Source organism: Hylobates moloch, unplaced genomic scaffold, assembly GCF_009828535.3.
Source record: "Hylobates moloch isolate HMO894 unplaced genomic scaffold, HMol_V3 SCAFFOLD_19, whole genome shotgun sequence".
Taxonomy (NCBI): Eukaryota; Metazoa; Chordata; class Mammalia; order Primates; family Hylobatidae; genus Hylobates; species Hylobates moloch.
This window is the reverse complement of record NW_026652294.1, coordinates 73,103,048-73,118,886: the sequence shown is the minus strand read 5'-3', so window position 1 is coordinate 73,118,886 and position 15,839 is coordinate 73,103,048. Positions and strand designations below refer to the sequence as shown.

At 40.9% G+C, this 15,839-nt stretch overlaps 1 protein-coding gene and 1 long non-coding RNA gene across 2 annotated transcripts in view; one reads left to right on the top strand and one right to left on the bottom strand.

The window, feature by feature from the left end:
• Positions 1-4,168, top strand: part of PDCD1LG2 (programmed cell death 1 ligand 2) — a 63,261-nt gene extending 59,093 nt beyond the window's left edge. The window contains exon 7 of the mRNA XM_032138766.2: positions 2,861-4,168. Within this exon, the coding sequence (XP_031994657.1) occupies positions 2,861-2,866 (6 nt within the window). The 3' untranslated portion in view covers positions 2,867-4,168. The remainder of the gene's footprint in view (positions 1-2,860) is intronic.
• Positions 4,169-10,089: 5,921 nt separating this feature from the next.
• The window catches only part of LOC131381966 (uncharacterized), a 43,184-nt gene continuing 37,434 nt past the window's right edge, over positions 10,090-15,839 (bottom strand). The window contains exon 2 of the long non-coding RNA XR_009211070.1: positions 10,090-10,337. This is a non-coding gene — a long non-coding RNA (uncharacterized LOC131381966). The remainder of the gene's footprint in view (positions 10,338-15,839) is intronic.

Here is a 15,839-nt window from a genome sequence, read left to right as displayed (position 1 = left end):
TTCAACCATCCCCACTCACCTCTCTAGATCCCAGTAGTCAAATACATTATATAGGACTCTTCATCAGTCCTTATCAACTTTAGGAAGGGCAATGCTATACCTTCTTTAAAGGACACCTACCAATGTCTTAGTCGCCTTTCAAAGATTCCTAGCACAGCTAAATGTGATGGATACACTCTAAGGATGTAAGAGCTGAAGTGACTTGCATAAGGTCATCTCATAACTTACTGTAAGAAATGGAGCTAGAACTCAGACCCAATGAGTCCTTGTCTGTGACACACTGCCCTTTCCATTTGTGGAAATTGTTCTTGTATCTAACTTTACCTGTGCTGCTATTTGGGCCTAGCCATTCTACCTCTTATGCAGACAAGCAGATAAACAGTAAAACTTTAGGAATGGATTATGATACCATAGCTATATATCATCTATCCTTTACAAAATAGTTATTACAGTCATCAAGCCTTGGTTAGAGCTTACAGACCATGTATCCTAGCTACCTCATTTCACAGATTATGACATTGGAGGCTAAGAGATATTAAGTGACTTCCTTGAGTGAAACAGTAGCAGACCAAAAAAAGTCATGATTCCCAGCATAGTGCTACTCATTCATTTATTCATTCATTCACCCACTTACAAACCTGTATTAAGTGTCTGCTATTTGCAAGACCCTGTCAGGCCATGTGGGAACTAGAAGGATGAATTTATCAGTCATCCAAGATTCTTACAATTAAGTTACAGATAAGGTACTCAAGAAACAGTTCTCATTCATACAATTTGGGTAAAAACAAAAAGAAGCCAGCTTTCTATATACTTTTGGTCCAGTCTTTATGTTTTTTTTGTTTTGTTTTGTTTGTTTTCATGAGTATCCTGTCTTCCTTCTAAGAACTTCCACCTGAGAACTGACCACAGCATCAGCATTCCACATGGGTGTGTTTCCTTTCCCCTTTCCCATTTCAGTGGTTTCCAATTTCTTTTCCTTTTGCCACTATAAACCTTTTGCAAAGGAAATATTAGACAGAACTCCTACATGTCAAGCAAATTAAAAAAGTGGTGAAATTAGAGTGGAGGATATAATCACCCTATGATATAGGCTATTTGTCCATATCATATTTGTCCCTACAAAGACCTCTAAGGCAGAGGTCCCCAACCTCTGGGCCGCAGACCGGTACCAGTGACCTGTTAGGAACTGAGCCACACAGCAGGAGGTGAGCAGCAGGCGAGCGGGCACTACTACCTGAGCTCTACCTCCTGTGAGATTAGCAGCAGCATTAGATTCTCATAGGAGCGTGAACCCTATTGTGAACTGCACATACGAGGGATCTAGGTTGTGTGCTCCTTATGAAAATCTAATGTCTGATGATCTGAGGTGGAACAGGTTCATCCCGAAACTATAGCCTACCCCCACTCCCACACCCAATCCATGGAAAAATTGTCTTCCACGAAACCAGTCCCTGGTGCCAAAAAGGTTGGCGGCCACTGCTCTAAGATACCTTGTGCTTCTTGGAACATATTTGGAAAATCATATAGCTCTCATATTATCCCTATATCCTGAAGCCCACCTTACTTATCAATCCTCAGAAATACCCAACCCATGTCAGGCAACTTCACACTTTCTTTCTTCAGGCAGCACAGTTGTCTCAGGGAGGGAGGAGAGTGCTATTAGCAAGAGGAGTCACTAACAGCTTCACTCACCTGTGCCCATGAATTTTTAATGGTATGAAAAGTCTGTGTATTTTTATGGTTCTCTATGGTTCATATAAGAGGGACAAATAATACACGAAAGTTCAGAGATGGGGACAAATATCACTTTAAGCTGGGGATAATCAGGGAAGAAGAAAGGTTTCATGGAGGAGGTGACTTTTGAATCAGGAAGAAATGGAAACAGCAAACTCTTCTAGTTAGAGGAGACACTAAGAGGAAAGGCAGAGAGGCAGGAAGGTGTGGGAAAGTGCACGTGACCCCGTTCAGAGAGAAAGCCAGGTGTGAGATAAGGGGGAAAGACTGTTAGGGGATGTACTGTAAACCACTAATTCCAGGCAAAGGTTAGATTTTACTTACTAACCAAGAGTGCTTCAGTTAGATCCTAGCAGGAAATGGAGGGCATGCTTAGAAGAGGTAACTGAGGCAAGTTTAATTTACAAAGGTATGTGCAGCATTAAGGGAAACCAGCAAGGGATACTGAGCATGCCAGGATGCAAGAGCAGGCAGGGAAGGTGACTATTCCTAGGTCTGAAGGAGAAAGGGGAGGGAGCAGTTCCCAGAACCCTAGTAAAAATGGCAATGAGAAAGGTCCACCTGGCAGGACCTGTGGCCTTTAACAGAGGGACAAAGTCAACCCACAACTTGTCTGGGAAGTTGCTGAGGAATAGATACCCGAACCTCACTCTCAACCCACTGCAACCCTCTTTTTCCCCTAGACTGAGCCCAGTCAAAGACAGAGGGAGGAATCCAGTGATGCAGTCTACAACGTCATCATCCTGGAGCATGAATAGAGCGCAGCAGGGTGAATAATGAGTCTGCAGGAATTAATAGAAATATCTGACACAATAGGGAACTATAAGAGGTTTTGAATAGGAGAGGCCCCTGAAATGTGCTCCAATATTACTGAGCTATGTGTGGCCCACAGAATGGAAGAGGAGCAGCTCTTGCAATAGGTCGGAGGAGAGAAGCTGAAGACTTGGACTAGGGCAATGGTAAAAACTGTGGAAAGAAGTTTTAAATGAAAAGTTTTAAACCACGCTGCTTCCAGCTAGATAAACTTTTTCTAAAAAAAAACAGTTCCTCACTCAAATTTTGGGGAGGTTATATATTTTCTAATCATAAAAAATGATTTTTCTTATTTGTGGGCTTTTCTCCCCAGATCTGAACCTGTGGTCTTGGGAGCCAGGGTCACCTGATATGACATCTGAAGAAGCTTCTGGACTCTGAACAAGAATTCAGTGGCCTGCAGAGCTTGCCATTTGCACTTTTCAGATGCCTTTGGATGACCCAGCACTTTAATCTGAAACCTGCAACAAGACTAGCCAACACCTGGCCATGGAACCTGCCCCTTCACTGATCTGGACTCACCTCTGGAGCGTATGGCTCTGAGCAAGCACTACTGCACTTTAGAAAATTACCCCACTGGATCCTGGACCCACAGAATTCCTTGAGGCTCCTTATTGCTGCCAGACTGAAAGCAAAAGGAATTATTTCCCCTCAAGTTTTCTAAGTGATTTCCAAAAGCAGAGATGTGTGGAAATTTCCAGTTACAGAAACAGATGGGTTGCCAATAGAGTTATTTTTTTATCTACAGCTTCCTCTGGGTACTAGAAGAGGCTATTGAGACTATGAGCTCACAGACAGGGCTTTGCACAAACTCAAATCATAATTGACATGTTTTATGGCTTACTGGAATCTTGATAGCATCTGAAGTTGTTCTAATTACAGAGAGCATTTAAATATACACTAAGTGCACAAATTGTGGAGTAAAGTCATCAAGCTCTGTTTTTGAGGTCTAAGTCACAAAGCATTTGTTTTAACCTGTAACAGCACCATGTTTAATGGTGGTTTTTTTTTTTAATTACATCTTTCCTTTAAAAATTCTTGGTTTCTTTTTATTTGTTTTTTACCTCAGAAATCAATGATGTACAGTCAAAAATATTTGATATGCTCATACGTTGTATCTGCAGCAATTTCAGATAAGTAGCTAAAATGGCAAAAGCCCCAAACTAAGGCTCCTTTTCTGGCCCTCAGTATGACTTTAAACTTGACCTTTCAGTGCCTCAGTTTGCACATCTGTGATACAGCAATGCTAAGGAGTCAAGGCCTTTGATAATTGTCACTATGGAAATCCTGCAAGATCCCACTACATGTGTGGAGCAGAAGCAGCTTAATTTTGTTAAATTTGTTCTTTATACTGGAGCCATGAAGCTCAGAATATTAGCTGACCCTTGAACTATTCAAATGGGCACATTAGCTAGTATAACAGACTTAGGTAGGTGGGCCTAAAGCAAGCTCCTTAAATGAGCAAAATCTGGGGCTTATGGGAATGAAAGGTTGTGAAATTGACTAACAGACAAATCATACATCTCAGTTTCTCAATTCTCATGTAAATCAGAGAATGCCTTTAAAGAATAAAACTCAATTGTTATTCTTCAACGTTCTTCATATATTCTACTTTTGGGTAAGAGGTTTGCTCAGGGTCTTGCAAGTCAGTAAGTTTAATATCCTATTATGCCATTTGGCTCCCAAAGATTTGAAGGCCTTTGAGGCAAACTTGGATGCACTTTTCAGCAGGGTTGGGTCCTAGGGATGCTTGATCTGGGGCTCCTGCTGGAGGAGGAGCACTTCCTAACACCACAGAGAGCAGGGCAGGAGACAAGGCCTTCTTCCCTGGAAGCAAGCCCACCTGTGCTGCCCCTACCCCCACCCATGCCCCAGATATGTGATTGGCGTGCTGAATGCTTGGGTAGTTTTGTTTAACTCTGTTAGGAACCCAGTGGCATAATGGCTTCTGTCAAAATATTCCCATCTTTGTTCCTAGATTAGGGCTATCTCTTAGATTACCAAATAGGGAGACAGCAACCTAGCTGTAGTATCCTGAAATCTGGGTTCTGTCAGGGGAGAAAATCATGAGGCATTGTGTCTTAGCTTCAGAAATTTTCTATACTACAGCATGCTATCTTAACACCTAACATTTATCAAGTACTTGCTATTGCCCAATATTGTTAAGCATTTTACACATACTATTGGAATGAATCATCCCCAAACTCTCTGAAAAAGACACTATTAATTACTCCATTTTACAGATAAGGAAAGGCACAGAGAGGTTAAGTAATTTGGTCAAGGCTGCTTGTTCAGTTTGAAAGGGATGGAATTAGAGCAACAAATCTATATTTTTTGTTACACACTATAATGTGCCCTGATTTCCTACCATATGGGGTTTAAAGTGGTATTTTTATACTGTGTGGTCTCTTTGCTGATCAATATAATTAATTTCAGAAACAACAGATGCTGGCGAGGGTGCAGAGAAATAGGAACACTTTTACACTGTTGGTGGGAGTGTAAATTAGTTCAACCCTTGTGGAAGACAGTGTGGCGATTCCTCAAGGGTCTAGAACCAGAAATACCATTTGACCCAGCAATCCCATTACTGAGTATATACCCAAAGGATTATAAATCATTCTACTATAAAGACACATGCACACGTATGTTTATTGCAGCACTATTCACAATGGCAAAAACTTGGAACCAACCCAAATGCCCATCAATGATAGACTGGATAAAGAAAATGTGGCACATACACAGCATGGAATACTATGCAGCCATAAAAAAAGAATGAGTTCATGTCCTTTGCAGGGACATGGATAAAGCTGGAAACCATAATCCTCAGCAAAGTAACACAGGAACAGAAAACCAAACACCACATGTTCTCACTCATAAGTAGGAGTTGAACAATGAGAACACATGGACACAAGGAGGGGAACATCACGCACCAGGGCCTGTTGGGGTGGGGGGAAAGGGGAGGAGAGCATTAGGATAAATACCTAGATGACAGGTTGATAGATGCAGCAAACCACCATGGCACATGTATACCTATGTAACAAACCTGCACATTCAGCACATGTATCCCAGAATTTTATTATAATAATTAATTTCACTCTTTTCCAGGGAAGTGCTATAGGAGTGTAGGTGGTGTGTGGGTTCTGGCATCAGAGATTAAAACCCCAGCTCAACTAGATATGAGTTATACAACTTTGAATATATTGGTTGACCTCTAAGCATCAGTTTACTTCAATATAGTGAGACCTGGCCAGGCACGGTGGCTCACGACTATAATCCTAGAACTTTGGGAGGTCAAGGTGGGTGAATCACTTAAAGCCAGAAGTTCCAGACCAGCCTGGCCAACATGGTGAAATCCCATCTCTACTAAAAATACAAAAATTAGCTGGGCATGGTGGCACGCACCTATAATCACAGCTACTCAGGAGACTGAGGCAGGAGAATCGCTTGAACCCAGGAGGTGGAGGTTGCAGTGAGCTGAGATCACACCACTGCACTCCAGCCTGGGCGACAGAGCCAGACTTTGTCTCAAAAAAAAAAAAAAAACACATGCATATATATATAGATATATAGAAATAGGGATATAGTGATACCCCATCTCTGCAAAAAATTTAAAAAATAAAAATAAAAAAATTTAAAGGGGCCAGGTGCAGTGGCTCACACCTGTAATCCCAACACTTTGGGAGGCCAAGGCAGGTGAATCATGAGGTCAGGAGTTCAAGACCAGTCTGGCGAAGATGGTGAAACCCTGTCTCTACTAAAAATACAAAAATTAGCCGAGAGTGGTGGTGGGTGCCTGTAATCCCAGCTACTCAGGAGGCTGAGGCAGGAGAATCACGTGGACCCGGGAGGCAGGGGTTGCAGTGAGCCAAGGTCACGCTACTGCACTCTAGCCTGGGCAACAGGGCAAGACTCTGTCTCAAAATAAAAAAAAAAAAGAAAAGAAAAAGAAAGCAGTTATCTTTCTCAGTTTATAATGAGGATTTTGACCACAGGTTTTGTCATCCCCTTAGACTCCTAGAGAGCAGGGAAGGAGTGAGATTTTTGCCATGTACCTGGAACGTGATAGGTACCTCATGCATGGTCACCTCTGAGACTCATTATATATTGGGAGAATGGCTACTATTAACACTTCTACTTTTTTTTTTTTTTTTTAGATGGACTTTGGCTCTTGTTGCCCAGGCTGGAGTGCAATGGCACGATTTTGGCCCACAGCAACCTCTGCCCCCTACCCCAGGTTCAAGTGATTCTCCTGCCTCAGACTCCTGAGTAGCTGGAATTACAGACATGCACCACCACGCCTAGCTAATTTTGTATTTTTAGTAGAGGTGGGGTTTCTCCATGTTGGTCAGGCTGGTCTCAAACTCCTGACCTCAGGTGATCCGCCCACCTCAGCCTCCCAAAGTGCTAGGATTACAGGCGTGAACCACCGCACCCAGCCAACACCTTTACTTTTTATGGGCTTGATATAGTGGGCTAAAACATACATAATGACAATGCTTAAAAGACTTAGATGAATTCTAAGTCTGGAAAAAAAAGTACTTTTTACAAAAGGAGCAAAAATAGCATTCAGGAGAGTTTGAGGAATTGAGAAAGACCAAACAAACAAAAATCACCTATGATCTCATCATCCAAGCACAAACACTTTCATGTTTGCTGTTTGTTTCTGCTCTTCGTCCATTTATGTATTTACGTTTGGCTATGGTTGCAACGTGTAATTTTCTATACTTTAAAAAATTTGGGGCTGGGCACAGTGGCTCACGCCTGTAATCCCAGCACTTTGGGAAGCCAAGGCGGGCAGATCACCTGAGGTGGGGAGTTCAAGACCAGCTTGACCAACACGGAGAAACCCCATCTCTACTAAAAATACAAAATTAGCTGGGCACGGTAGCACATGCCTATAATCCCAGCTACTCGGGAGGCTGAAGCAGGATAATAGCTTGAACCCGGGAGGCGGAGTTTGCGGTGAGCTGAGACAGCACCATTGCACTCCAGCCTGGGCAACAAGAGCAAAACTCCGTCTCAAAAAAAAAAAGAAAATTGTCATCTACCATCAGCTCACACTTATGTTGCTGACAAGTGTTCCCAATTATCATTTTTAATGGCTGCATAATATTCTACTGAGTGGCTGTGACAAAATTTAATTAACTGTTCCCCTATTAATGGAAGATTACAGTTGCTTCTGGGTTTTTTTTGCCACTTTAGTTACAAGCTTTTGTGCTGGATATCCTCCATTTGACCCTCCAGATCCACTCTCCAGCCTTCTCCTCCCTGCTTTGGGTCCTATGAAGCTGACTTGTATGGACTGTATCAATGGGCTCCATTGCTCTCTGGCTTTTTATTGGGTTCAGCCAATGGGGATCCTGGCAGGAGATCAGAGGATGGGAGAAGAGTAATGCTGGCGTATTTATTCCCCAGGCTCTCCCTCTCCAGGATCACTGCTGGCTGGATAATTCTCTCAACTAAAGGTCACAGCTCTTGTTGAATGACCCTTTCCACATGGCTCCATCTGCCTGTGGGTTCCAGTAACTGCTCTCTCCAATCCCCTTTTCAGGTCTCCGTGCCTACGTGTCCCCTTACCCCCTGCAACACACACACACACACACACACACACACACACACAAACACACCTGTTCCTGCTAGCCCTTGGGTACTGCACTATTCCTTAGAGTTCCCTATACCCAGCCCACACCTCTACAAAGAGTCTCTTTAATTAGTCCTCAAATTATACAATGTCCTAACTGATATATCATGTTATTTCAGATAATGCATGTCTTTTTACATCTAATTTCATTAGGATGGATACCTAAAAAGGGAATTATGGAGTCAAAGAATGTGAACACTTCAGGCTCTTGAGTCATACTGTCAATTTACTTTTGAAAAGGATCTGTTGGCATTGCTACCAGTGCATTCTTCCAGCACTGGATATTTTTAAATATAATTTTGCTAAGTCAATAGGTTAAAAAATGGTACTTCATGGTAATTTAAGTTTTCATATCTTGGATTACCCTCAAGTTTGCTTATAAAACCTGGTTATTGCTGTGCACATTGTTATTTTGGAGTTTGTTTAAATGTTTCTCCCTTCCCTACTCATTCTCTAGTTGTATAATCTTTCCTTAATACGTCAATTTTTTAAAAGATCAACTTTTTAAAGCCTCAATGTCTTCATCTATTTACAGATATCCTAACAATAACACCTCTCTCACAGAATTATTGTGAGAATTAAAATAAGTATGTAGCATATAAGAAGCATCCAAGAAACATGAATGCTTTCCTCCTTAATAATTATGCATGGAGTTTAACAAATTATGTCTATTTTTTGAAAAAATTGTGTCAGTTTTCTTTCAAGTTGATATTGAAACTTACTTCATAAAATAATATTATAGATGAGCAGAACAATTCAGTATTATCCAGATTTGTTTTTATATATTATGTGACTTTAGAAAATTTGTAACCCTTTTAAGCCAAAATCTTCAAAAACTGTATTTATTTTATTTTATTCTATTTTATTTTATTTTACTTTACTTTATTTTAATTTTGAGACAGGGTCTCACTCTGTCTCCCAGGCTGGAGTGCAGTGGTACAATCATGGCTCACTGTAGCCTTGACCTCCCAGGCTCAAGTGATCCTCCCACCTCAGCTTCCTGGGTAGCTGGGACTATAAGCACATATCACCATGCATGTGTTATCTCAGGTCTGGTTTCTATTATACAGATCAAGTAATGCTTTGGTAGGCTACACATCTATTATCTATTTAATTCTTTTTGTGTGTGTGTGTGTGACAGAGTTTCACTCTTGTTGCCCAGGCTGGAGTGCAATGGCACAATCTCAGCTCACTGCAACCTCTGCCTCCCGGGTTCAAGCGACTCTCCTGCCTCAGCCTCCTGAGTAGCTAGGATTACAGGCATGTGCCACCATAAAAAAATAATTTTGTATTTTTAGTAGAGGCGGGGTTTCTCCATGTTGGTCAGGCTGGTCTCGAACTCCTGACCTTGGTGATCCACCCGCCTCAGCCTCCCAAAGTGCTGGGATTTCAAGCATGAGCCACCGTGCCCGGCCCACAGCTATTTAATTCTTAGAGCCAACCACCACCGAAGATTATTCCTGCTGGTAAGAAATGCTGATTGCTAATCTGGGATGTCATCATCTACATTGAAATCAGGCAGCTTTTCCCACCTCATCCTTGGCCTATAGAAAGCAGCTGCCTGAACATATTCAAGGGTGCTGGGGCTTCTCTCATTAAAGCATTTTTCAATGCTTTGGAGAAGAAACTATTCCTTAGGCTCTTTCAGGACCAAGTGTGGTGAGGGAAGAGGCACAGTTACATATAATAAGTGACTCCCTTATTTCTATCTCCTTAGAGATTCTAATGGCTTAGGCCATTATTCCAGAGACATTCTGGCAACTCAACACTATTAAATGTAACCTACCAGTGAGTCCAAATTTCAGCCAACCAACTAAGCAAATAGTGCCATTCACAGCTGCTCTAGCTAATACCTTTGTTTCAACTAGCTTTTGTTGTATAACAAACTATCCAAAACTTAGTGACTTAAAACAACTGTTTATGTTTTTATGATTTTATAGGATAACAATTTGGGCTGGGCTCAGTGGAGGCAACTCATTTATGCTCTACGTAGTGTCAGTGGGATCATTCATGCATTTGCAGTCAGTTGGCAGTTTGGCTGCCAGATGGCTGGTCTCAGATGGCTTCATTCATATCTTCCTATTGGTGCTGGCTGTTGGTAAAACCATGTATCTTCAGTAGGTTAGTCCAGGCTTCTTCAACATAAAAGCTAATCCAAAAACAGCAAAAAAGAAAGAAAACCCAATGTGCAAGTGCTTTCCAAGTCTCTGTTTGTATCACATTTGCTAATAATGTTCCACTATCCAAAGCAAGCACATAACCATGCCAAAAATCAATGTGTAAAGGAATTACATGAAGGCATGATACCATTACTGTAATCGTCTACAACATTAAGTCCAAAACTATCTGGAAAGTGTAGTATATCAGGACTACCTTAATTTGGCCCCAGTTCAATGTTATCTTCTGTGCTCCTGGGTCTAATACCTTTAGAATTCATCCCCATACATATTAGCCTGGTTTCCTCTAATGTTAACAAAATCTTATGATTCTTTTGAAGTATAAGACTTTTCCTCCTGAGCTAGACTCTGCTCTTCCCACCTCCGTATATTCTGGGAACTGACTCTAAATAAAGGCCATGAGAGTTGGGAGCACTGGGGCTGAGAAAGAATAGGGATCTCCCTTGCAAGGCAAGTGCTTCATATGGGGTTATTACAGGCTTTCAAACAAGGAAAGGCTAATACCATCAGACAAGAAATGAGAGGCTTCTTCCACTATCGAGGGAGACTCAGGGATGCTTGGGGGTTTCAACATTCTCAGTTTCATCCAAATCCACCAAAATGTCCCCATTCCTAGTCTCAGAGTCCTACTCCTTTCAAATTACTGAGAAAACTTTCACATATGAGACTTAGCCAGTCTGTGAATGATTGATTTGGGTTGAATTTTTCAGTCATGTCTTTCATGTCTAGTGATTCCTGTAATTAGAAGAAATAAGAGGTACTTTCAGGGCAGTCTTAGAAGCCCTCTGGTGCTCTGAATATGATTTGAGGTGAAAGCCCTAAACTTGTTAGTTTCTTCCTGTAAGCACCCTGGTGCAATCAGAAAAGCCATCCCATATTACATTCCTTATAATCATCTTGACTACAATAATGGTTAAACGCAACAGCTACTTGGCCTCCAGAAACTTGCCTTTCTTTGGTATTCAAACCTAGCAAGAATAGATGATAATTTAATCAATCGTGATGCCATTGCATGCCATAGATTACTAGTGGCAAAGAGTTCAGCTCTCAATTCAAACTAATCCAACACCACTAAGAAATCAAATCAATCCCAGAATGTCAGAATTTGAGAATCTGTTTCCTAGGACCACACCTAGTATCAAGTACTAGTATCGGCCAGAGTCCAGTCACAAAAATAGAGTGTATTTAATATTAGGAACTTGTAATAAAGATATAAGAAGACTGAAAGAGCAAAAAAGTGGATGCCAAATATTAGAACTACAGAGAGCAGCTACCTTTCTGCTACCTATTGCTACAGGCATGACACATTCAGGAACTAGAAACAGGAAATAATTCCCCCTCCCACCTTCCAGTCCCCAAGGGCTTCCCATTTACTGAACTTAACAGGAAGCTAGTTGGCAAGGGAGGCTGGCAAATGAAGTTTGTCAAAATTCCACCCCTGGCACATCAGAGCAGAGGAGAGGAGGATGGACTTAGAGTTGAGAACAGGAGGTAAATAACTAACTCACTCCTCAATCAAAATCTATCTGGACGAAGTGGAGACGTATCCATTAAGAGATAATAAATAAAGACACTATAAATTCCAATTAGATTGTAGCACAAGGAATTCTCTTAAAATTTGTGGCATGTGACCCTGTAACAAGGGCCCAGTGTATATTTGTTGATTAGTTTTATGAGAAAAAATAAAAATTAGGCATCTGCTTTGACCAAGAGCATAGGACAAAATAAACTTATTTATTTATTTGTTTGTTTTCGAGACAGAGTCTCGCTCTGTCGCCCAGGCTGGAGTGCAGTGGCGAGATCTTGACTCACTGCAAGCTCCGCCTCCCGGGTTCACGCCATTGGCCTCCCAAGTAGCTAGGACTACAGGTGTGTGCCGCCATGACCGGCTAATTTTTTGTATTTTTAGTAGAGACGGGGTTTCACCCTGTTAGCCAGGATGGTCTCAATCTCCTGACCTCGTGATCTGCCCGCCTCAGCCTCCCAAAGTGCTGGGATTACAGGCGTGGGCCACCGCGCCCGGCCTTTAAGTACATTTTGTAGAAGTTGTATCAAAATTCATTGGCTGCAAATGAGAGAAAACCTGATGCAAACTGGCTTAAATTTTTAAAAGATAACGTGTTGGCTTATGTAACTGAGCAGCCAAATGTGCAACTGGGTATAGGGGGTCTAACAAAGGTCTTCAGGATTCAAATTCTGTCTATCATTTCTTCAGTCTGTTTCCTTTTTGTTGATGCCATTCTCAGACAAGATATCTCCTCATAATTACAAGATGGATGCCAATGATTACTAAACCTTTCAGATTCAAATATTTTACAAGAAAAAAAAAGCCAGAGTATTTTTCTCAGCATTCTCAGCAAAATCCTGAGATTTGCACTGGAAAACTTATGTGATGTACCGTCTCCAGAACCAGTCACTGAAAGAAAGAGTATGTAAGTGATATCTTAGGTCTGGAACTCCACCCAGACCACATGAATTGAAAGTGGAGAGTGAATCAAAGTGACATCTTTTGTGCTAAGATGTTGCAATTGCCCAAATGCATCTGTGGACTTCTCCTAGAATGTATAGCAGAAGGTGTTAGGTGTCTATTGTAAGAAAAATATCACTATCATGTAACACCCCTGGGGGAAATATTTCTAAATTTCAGACAAAATATATTTTCAGTGCGTTGTCTTTCCTGATAATGTATTTCCTGCCTGTCATGGGATATGTCTGTGTTAAAGTGCTGGGCAGGGTTTGGACTACATGTTCCCCCTTGTGCTGGGTTTGAAACAGTAGATTGCCAATGTCTCATTGCTGGTATCCAAAATGAGGTTTAATTAAGTTTGTCATTATAGCTAATCTCCATACCATGCACCAGACATTGCTCTAATAGCTTCACATGTATCGTGTCATTTAAACTTCATAACTCAGTGTATTGTCTTGTCTATTTTACACGTGTATTAGTCCGTTCTTGCATTGCTATAAAGAACTACCTAAGACTGGGTAATTTATAAAGAAAAGAGGTTTCATTGACTCACAGTTCTACAGGCTGTACAGGAAGCAAGGCTGGGGAAGCCTCAGGAAACTTACAATCATGGCAGAAGGTGCAGGGGAAGCAGGCAGGTCTTACATGGCCTGAGAAAGGAAGAGGGAGAGCCCGGGGAGGTGCTACACACTTTTAAACAACCAGATCTCTTGAGAACTCACTCATTATCATGAGAACAGAAAAGGGAAATTCCACTCCTATGATCCAGTCACCTTCCACCAGGCCCCTCCTCCAACACTGGGGATCACAATCTGACATGATTTGGGCAGGGACACAAATCCAAACCGTATCAACATGTAAGCAAACTAAGGCCCGGTGAAGTTAGACAAATTGCTCACATCACACAGCTACTAAGTGGCAAAGCTAGATCTTAAGATTTTGCAAGCCAGACATGACATCAAGCCAAATATCCTAGACCTGTACCAGTCAAGCCTTCATTATATAGTATTTTGTCGTTATATATGTGTTCAGTTTTCTCCAACAGCCTTTGAGGTATTAGGAGCAGGACCTGGTATTTTATTCATTTTTATAGTCCCAGAACCCAGTACAAGGATTCGCACATAGAAGATACTTAACAAATATCATGGAATTGAATTGAAAGCAGTGTGCATGGAGTCGAGGCAAGAGAGGCCAATGTGGAAAAATGTTTGGTGAATCTCCAGCATGTCCAATGGAGAAGGGTCTCTGTCCATCCAGCCCACATGTTCCTACCACCTGTCAGATCTATTCCTCCTATGTGAATGCATCAGAGTCATGTAGCTTGTTGACACTAGCCATTAAAATCATTCTAGCCACCACTACCATCCTTTACCCCATCTATGGTCTATGCTTACTGAGAAACCTGATTATAATTTGACTTCTTATATAGGGTTTTCTATAGGAATCGACTTTTTAAAGCAACTTCTGATATGCATGTCAATGGCATTTCTTATAATAGAAAAATCCCTTAGGAGTTTGGTTAGTATGATCCAGTTTTTTAGTCTAATTCTGAGTTTACTCACAGAATCAATTTTCTAGACCTTTGAATAAGACCTGGTGATGTCAACAAGAATAACATTTGACCCAGCAGAAATACCACTTGACTCAGCAACCCCATTACTGGGTATATACCCAAAGGAATATAAATCCTTTTGTTATAAAGATACATGCACACGTATGTTCATTGCAGCACTATTCACAATAGCAAAGATATAAAATCAACTTAAATGCCCATCAATGATAGACTGGACAAAGAAAATGTAGTGTAAATACACCATGGAATACTATGCAGCCATAAATCATGTCCTTTGCAGAGACATGGATGGAGTTGAAAGCCATTCGCCTCAGCAAACTAACGCAGGAACAGAAAACCAAACACTGCATGTTCTCACTTACAAGTGGGAGCTGAATGATGTGAACACATGAGCACATGGGGGGAACAAAACACACTGGGGCCTGTCAGAAGCGGGGGTAGGAGGAGGGAGACCATCAGGAAAAATAGCTAATGGATGCTGGGCATTAGGTAATGGGATGATCTGTGCAGCAAACCACCATGGCACACGTTTACCTATGTAACAAACCTGCACATCCTGCACACGTACCCCTGAACTTAAAATAAAAGTTAAAAAAAAAATTAGAATGGGAAAAAAGTACAGAAGGAAGTATGCTAAAATATGAATCAGATTTTGTTAAAGTGTTGGGGTTGTATGTAATTTCCTTCTTTTCTCTGTTTTACAAGATTTTTTGTAATGTAGTATACTAACTTTCATAAAATGTTATTTTAAGTAGTTTTCCTCTGTGACATGAAAATGAGAGCTCTGTAAAGCTTACTGAAGAAACAGCAGGGTGTTCAGAAACAGCAATGCTACTCCTGGCAATATGTGTTATTAGGAATATGAATATCTGTCAATTGTTTACAAAATTCTGGGGGATCCCTCTAAGGAGTTTTTTCTTAAAGTTGAGAAAAAAAACCCTAAAAGCTCATTTTCTTTCCTTTCTTCCTCTCCTTTGTTTTCTCAACTATAAAATTAGAATGGCAATAACAATGGCTTTGTCAATGACATGAGATTATGGGTAATTTTTTTTCTTTATATTCTTCTTGTATTTGAAAAGCTTAAAAAATAAACATTTTAAATTCAAAAAATAAATCTTTAAGTAATTCTTTAAAAATACTTTGAAATTTTAGAATTTCAGTGTCTGCTTATTATAAATCAAAAGGTCACAAAATGGCAGATATAATGTTTCTGGGGCAAAATTTTTAGATGCACAACTTGTGTTTTTTCCCTATGTCAAGTGCAAACGTTCACCTGTGTTTTTATGAGAATCTAAAGAGAAACTACAAGAAAAGTGTACTAAGTGAAAGTTTGAAAAGGCACTGGGTTTGCCAGCATCCTGACTGCCTAATCAAACTTCAAGCAGCCCCAGCACAGAACGCATGACTGAGCTGCAGCAGAACATGTGAGGTTCA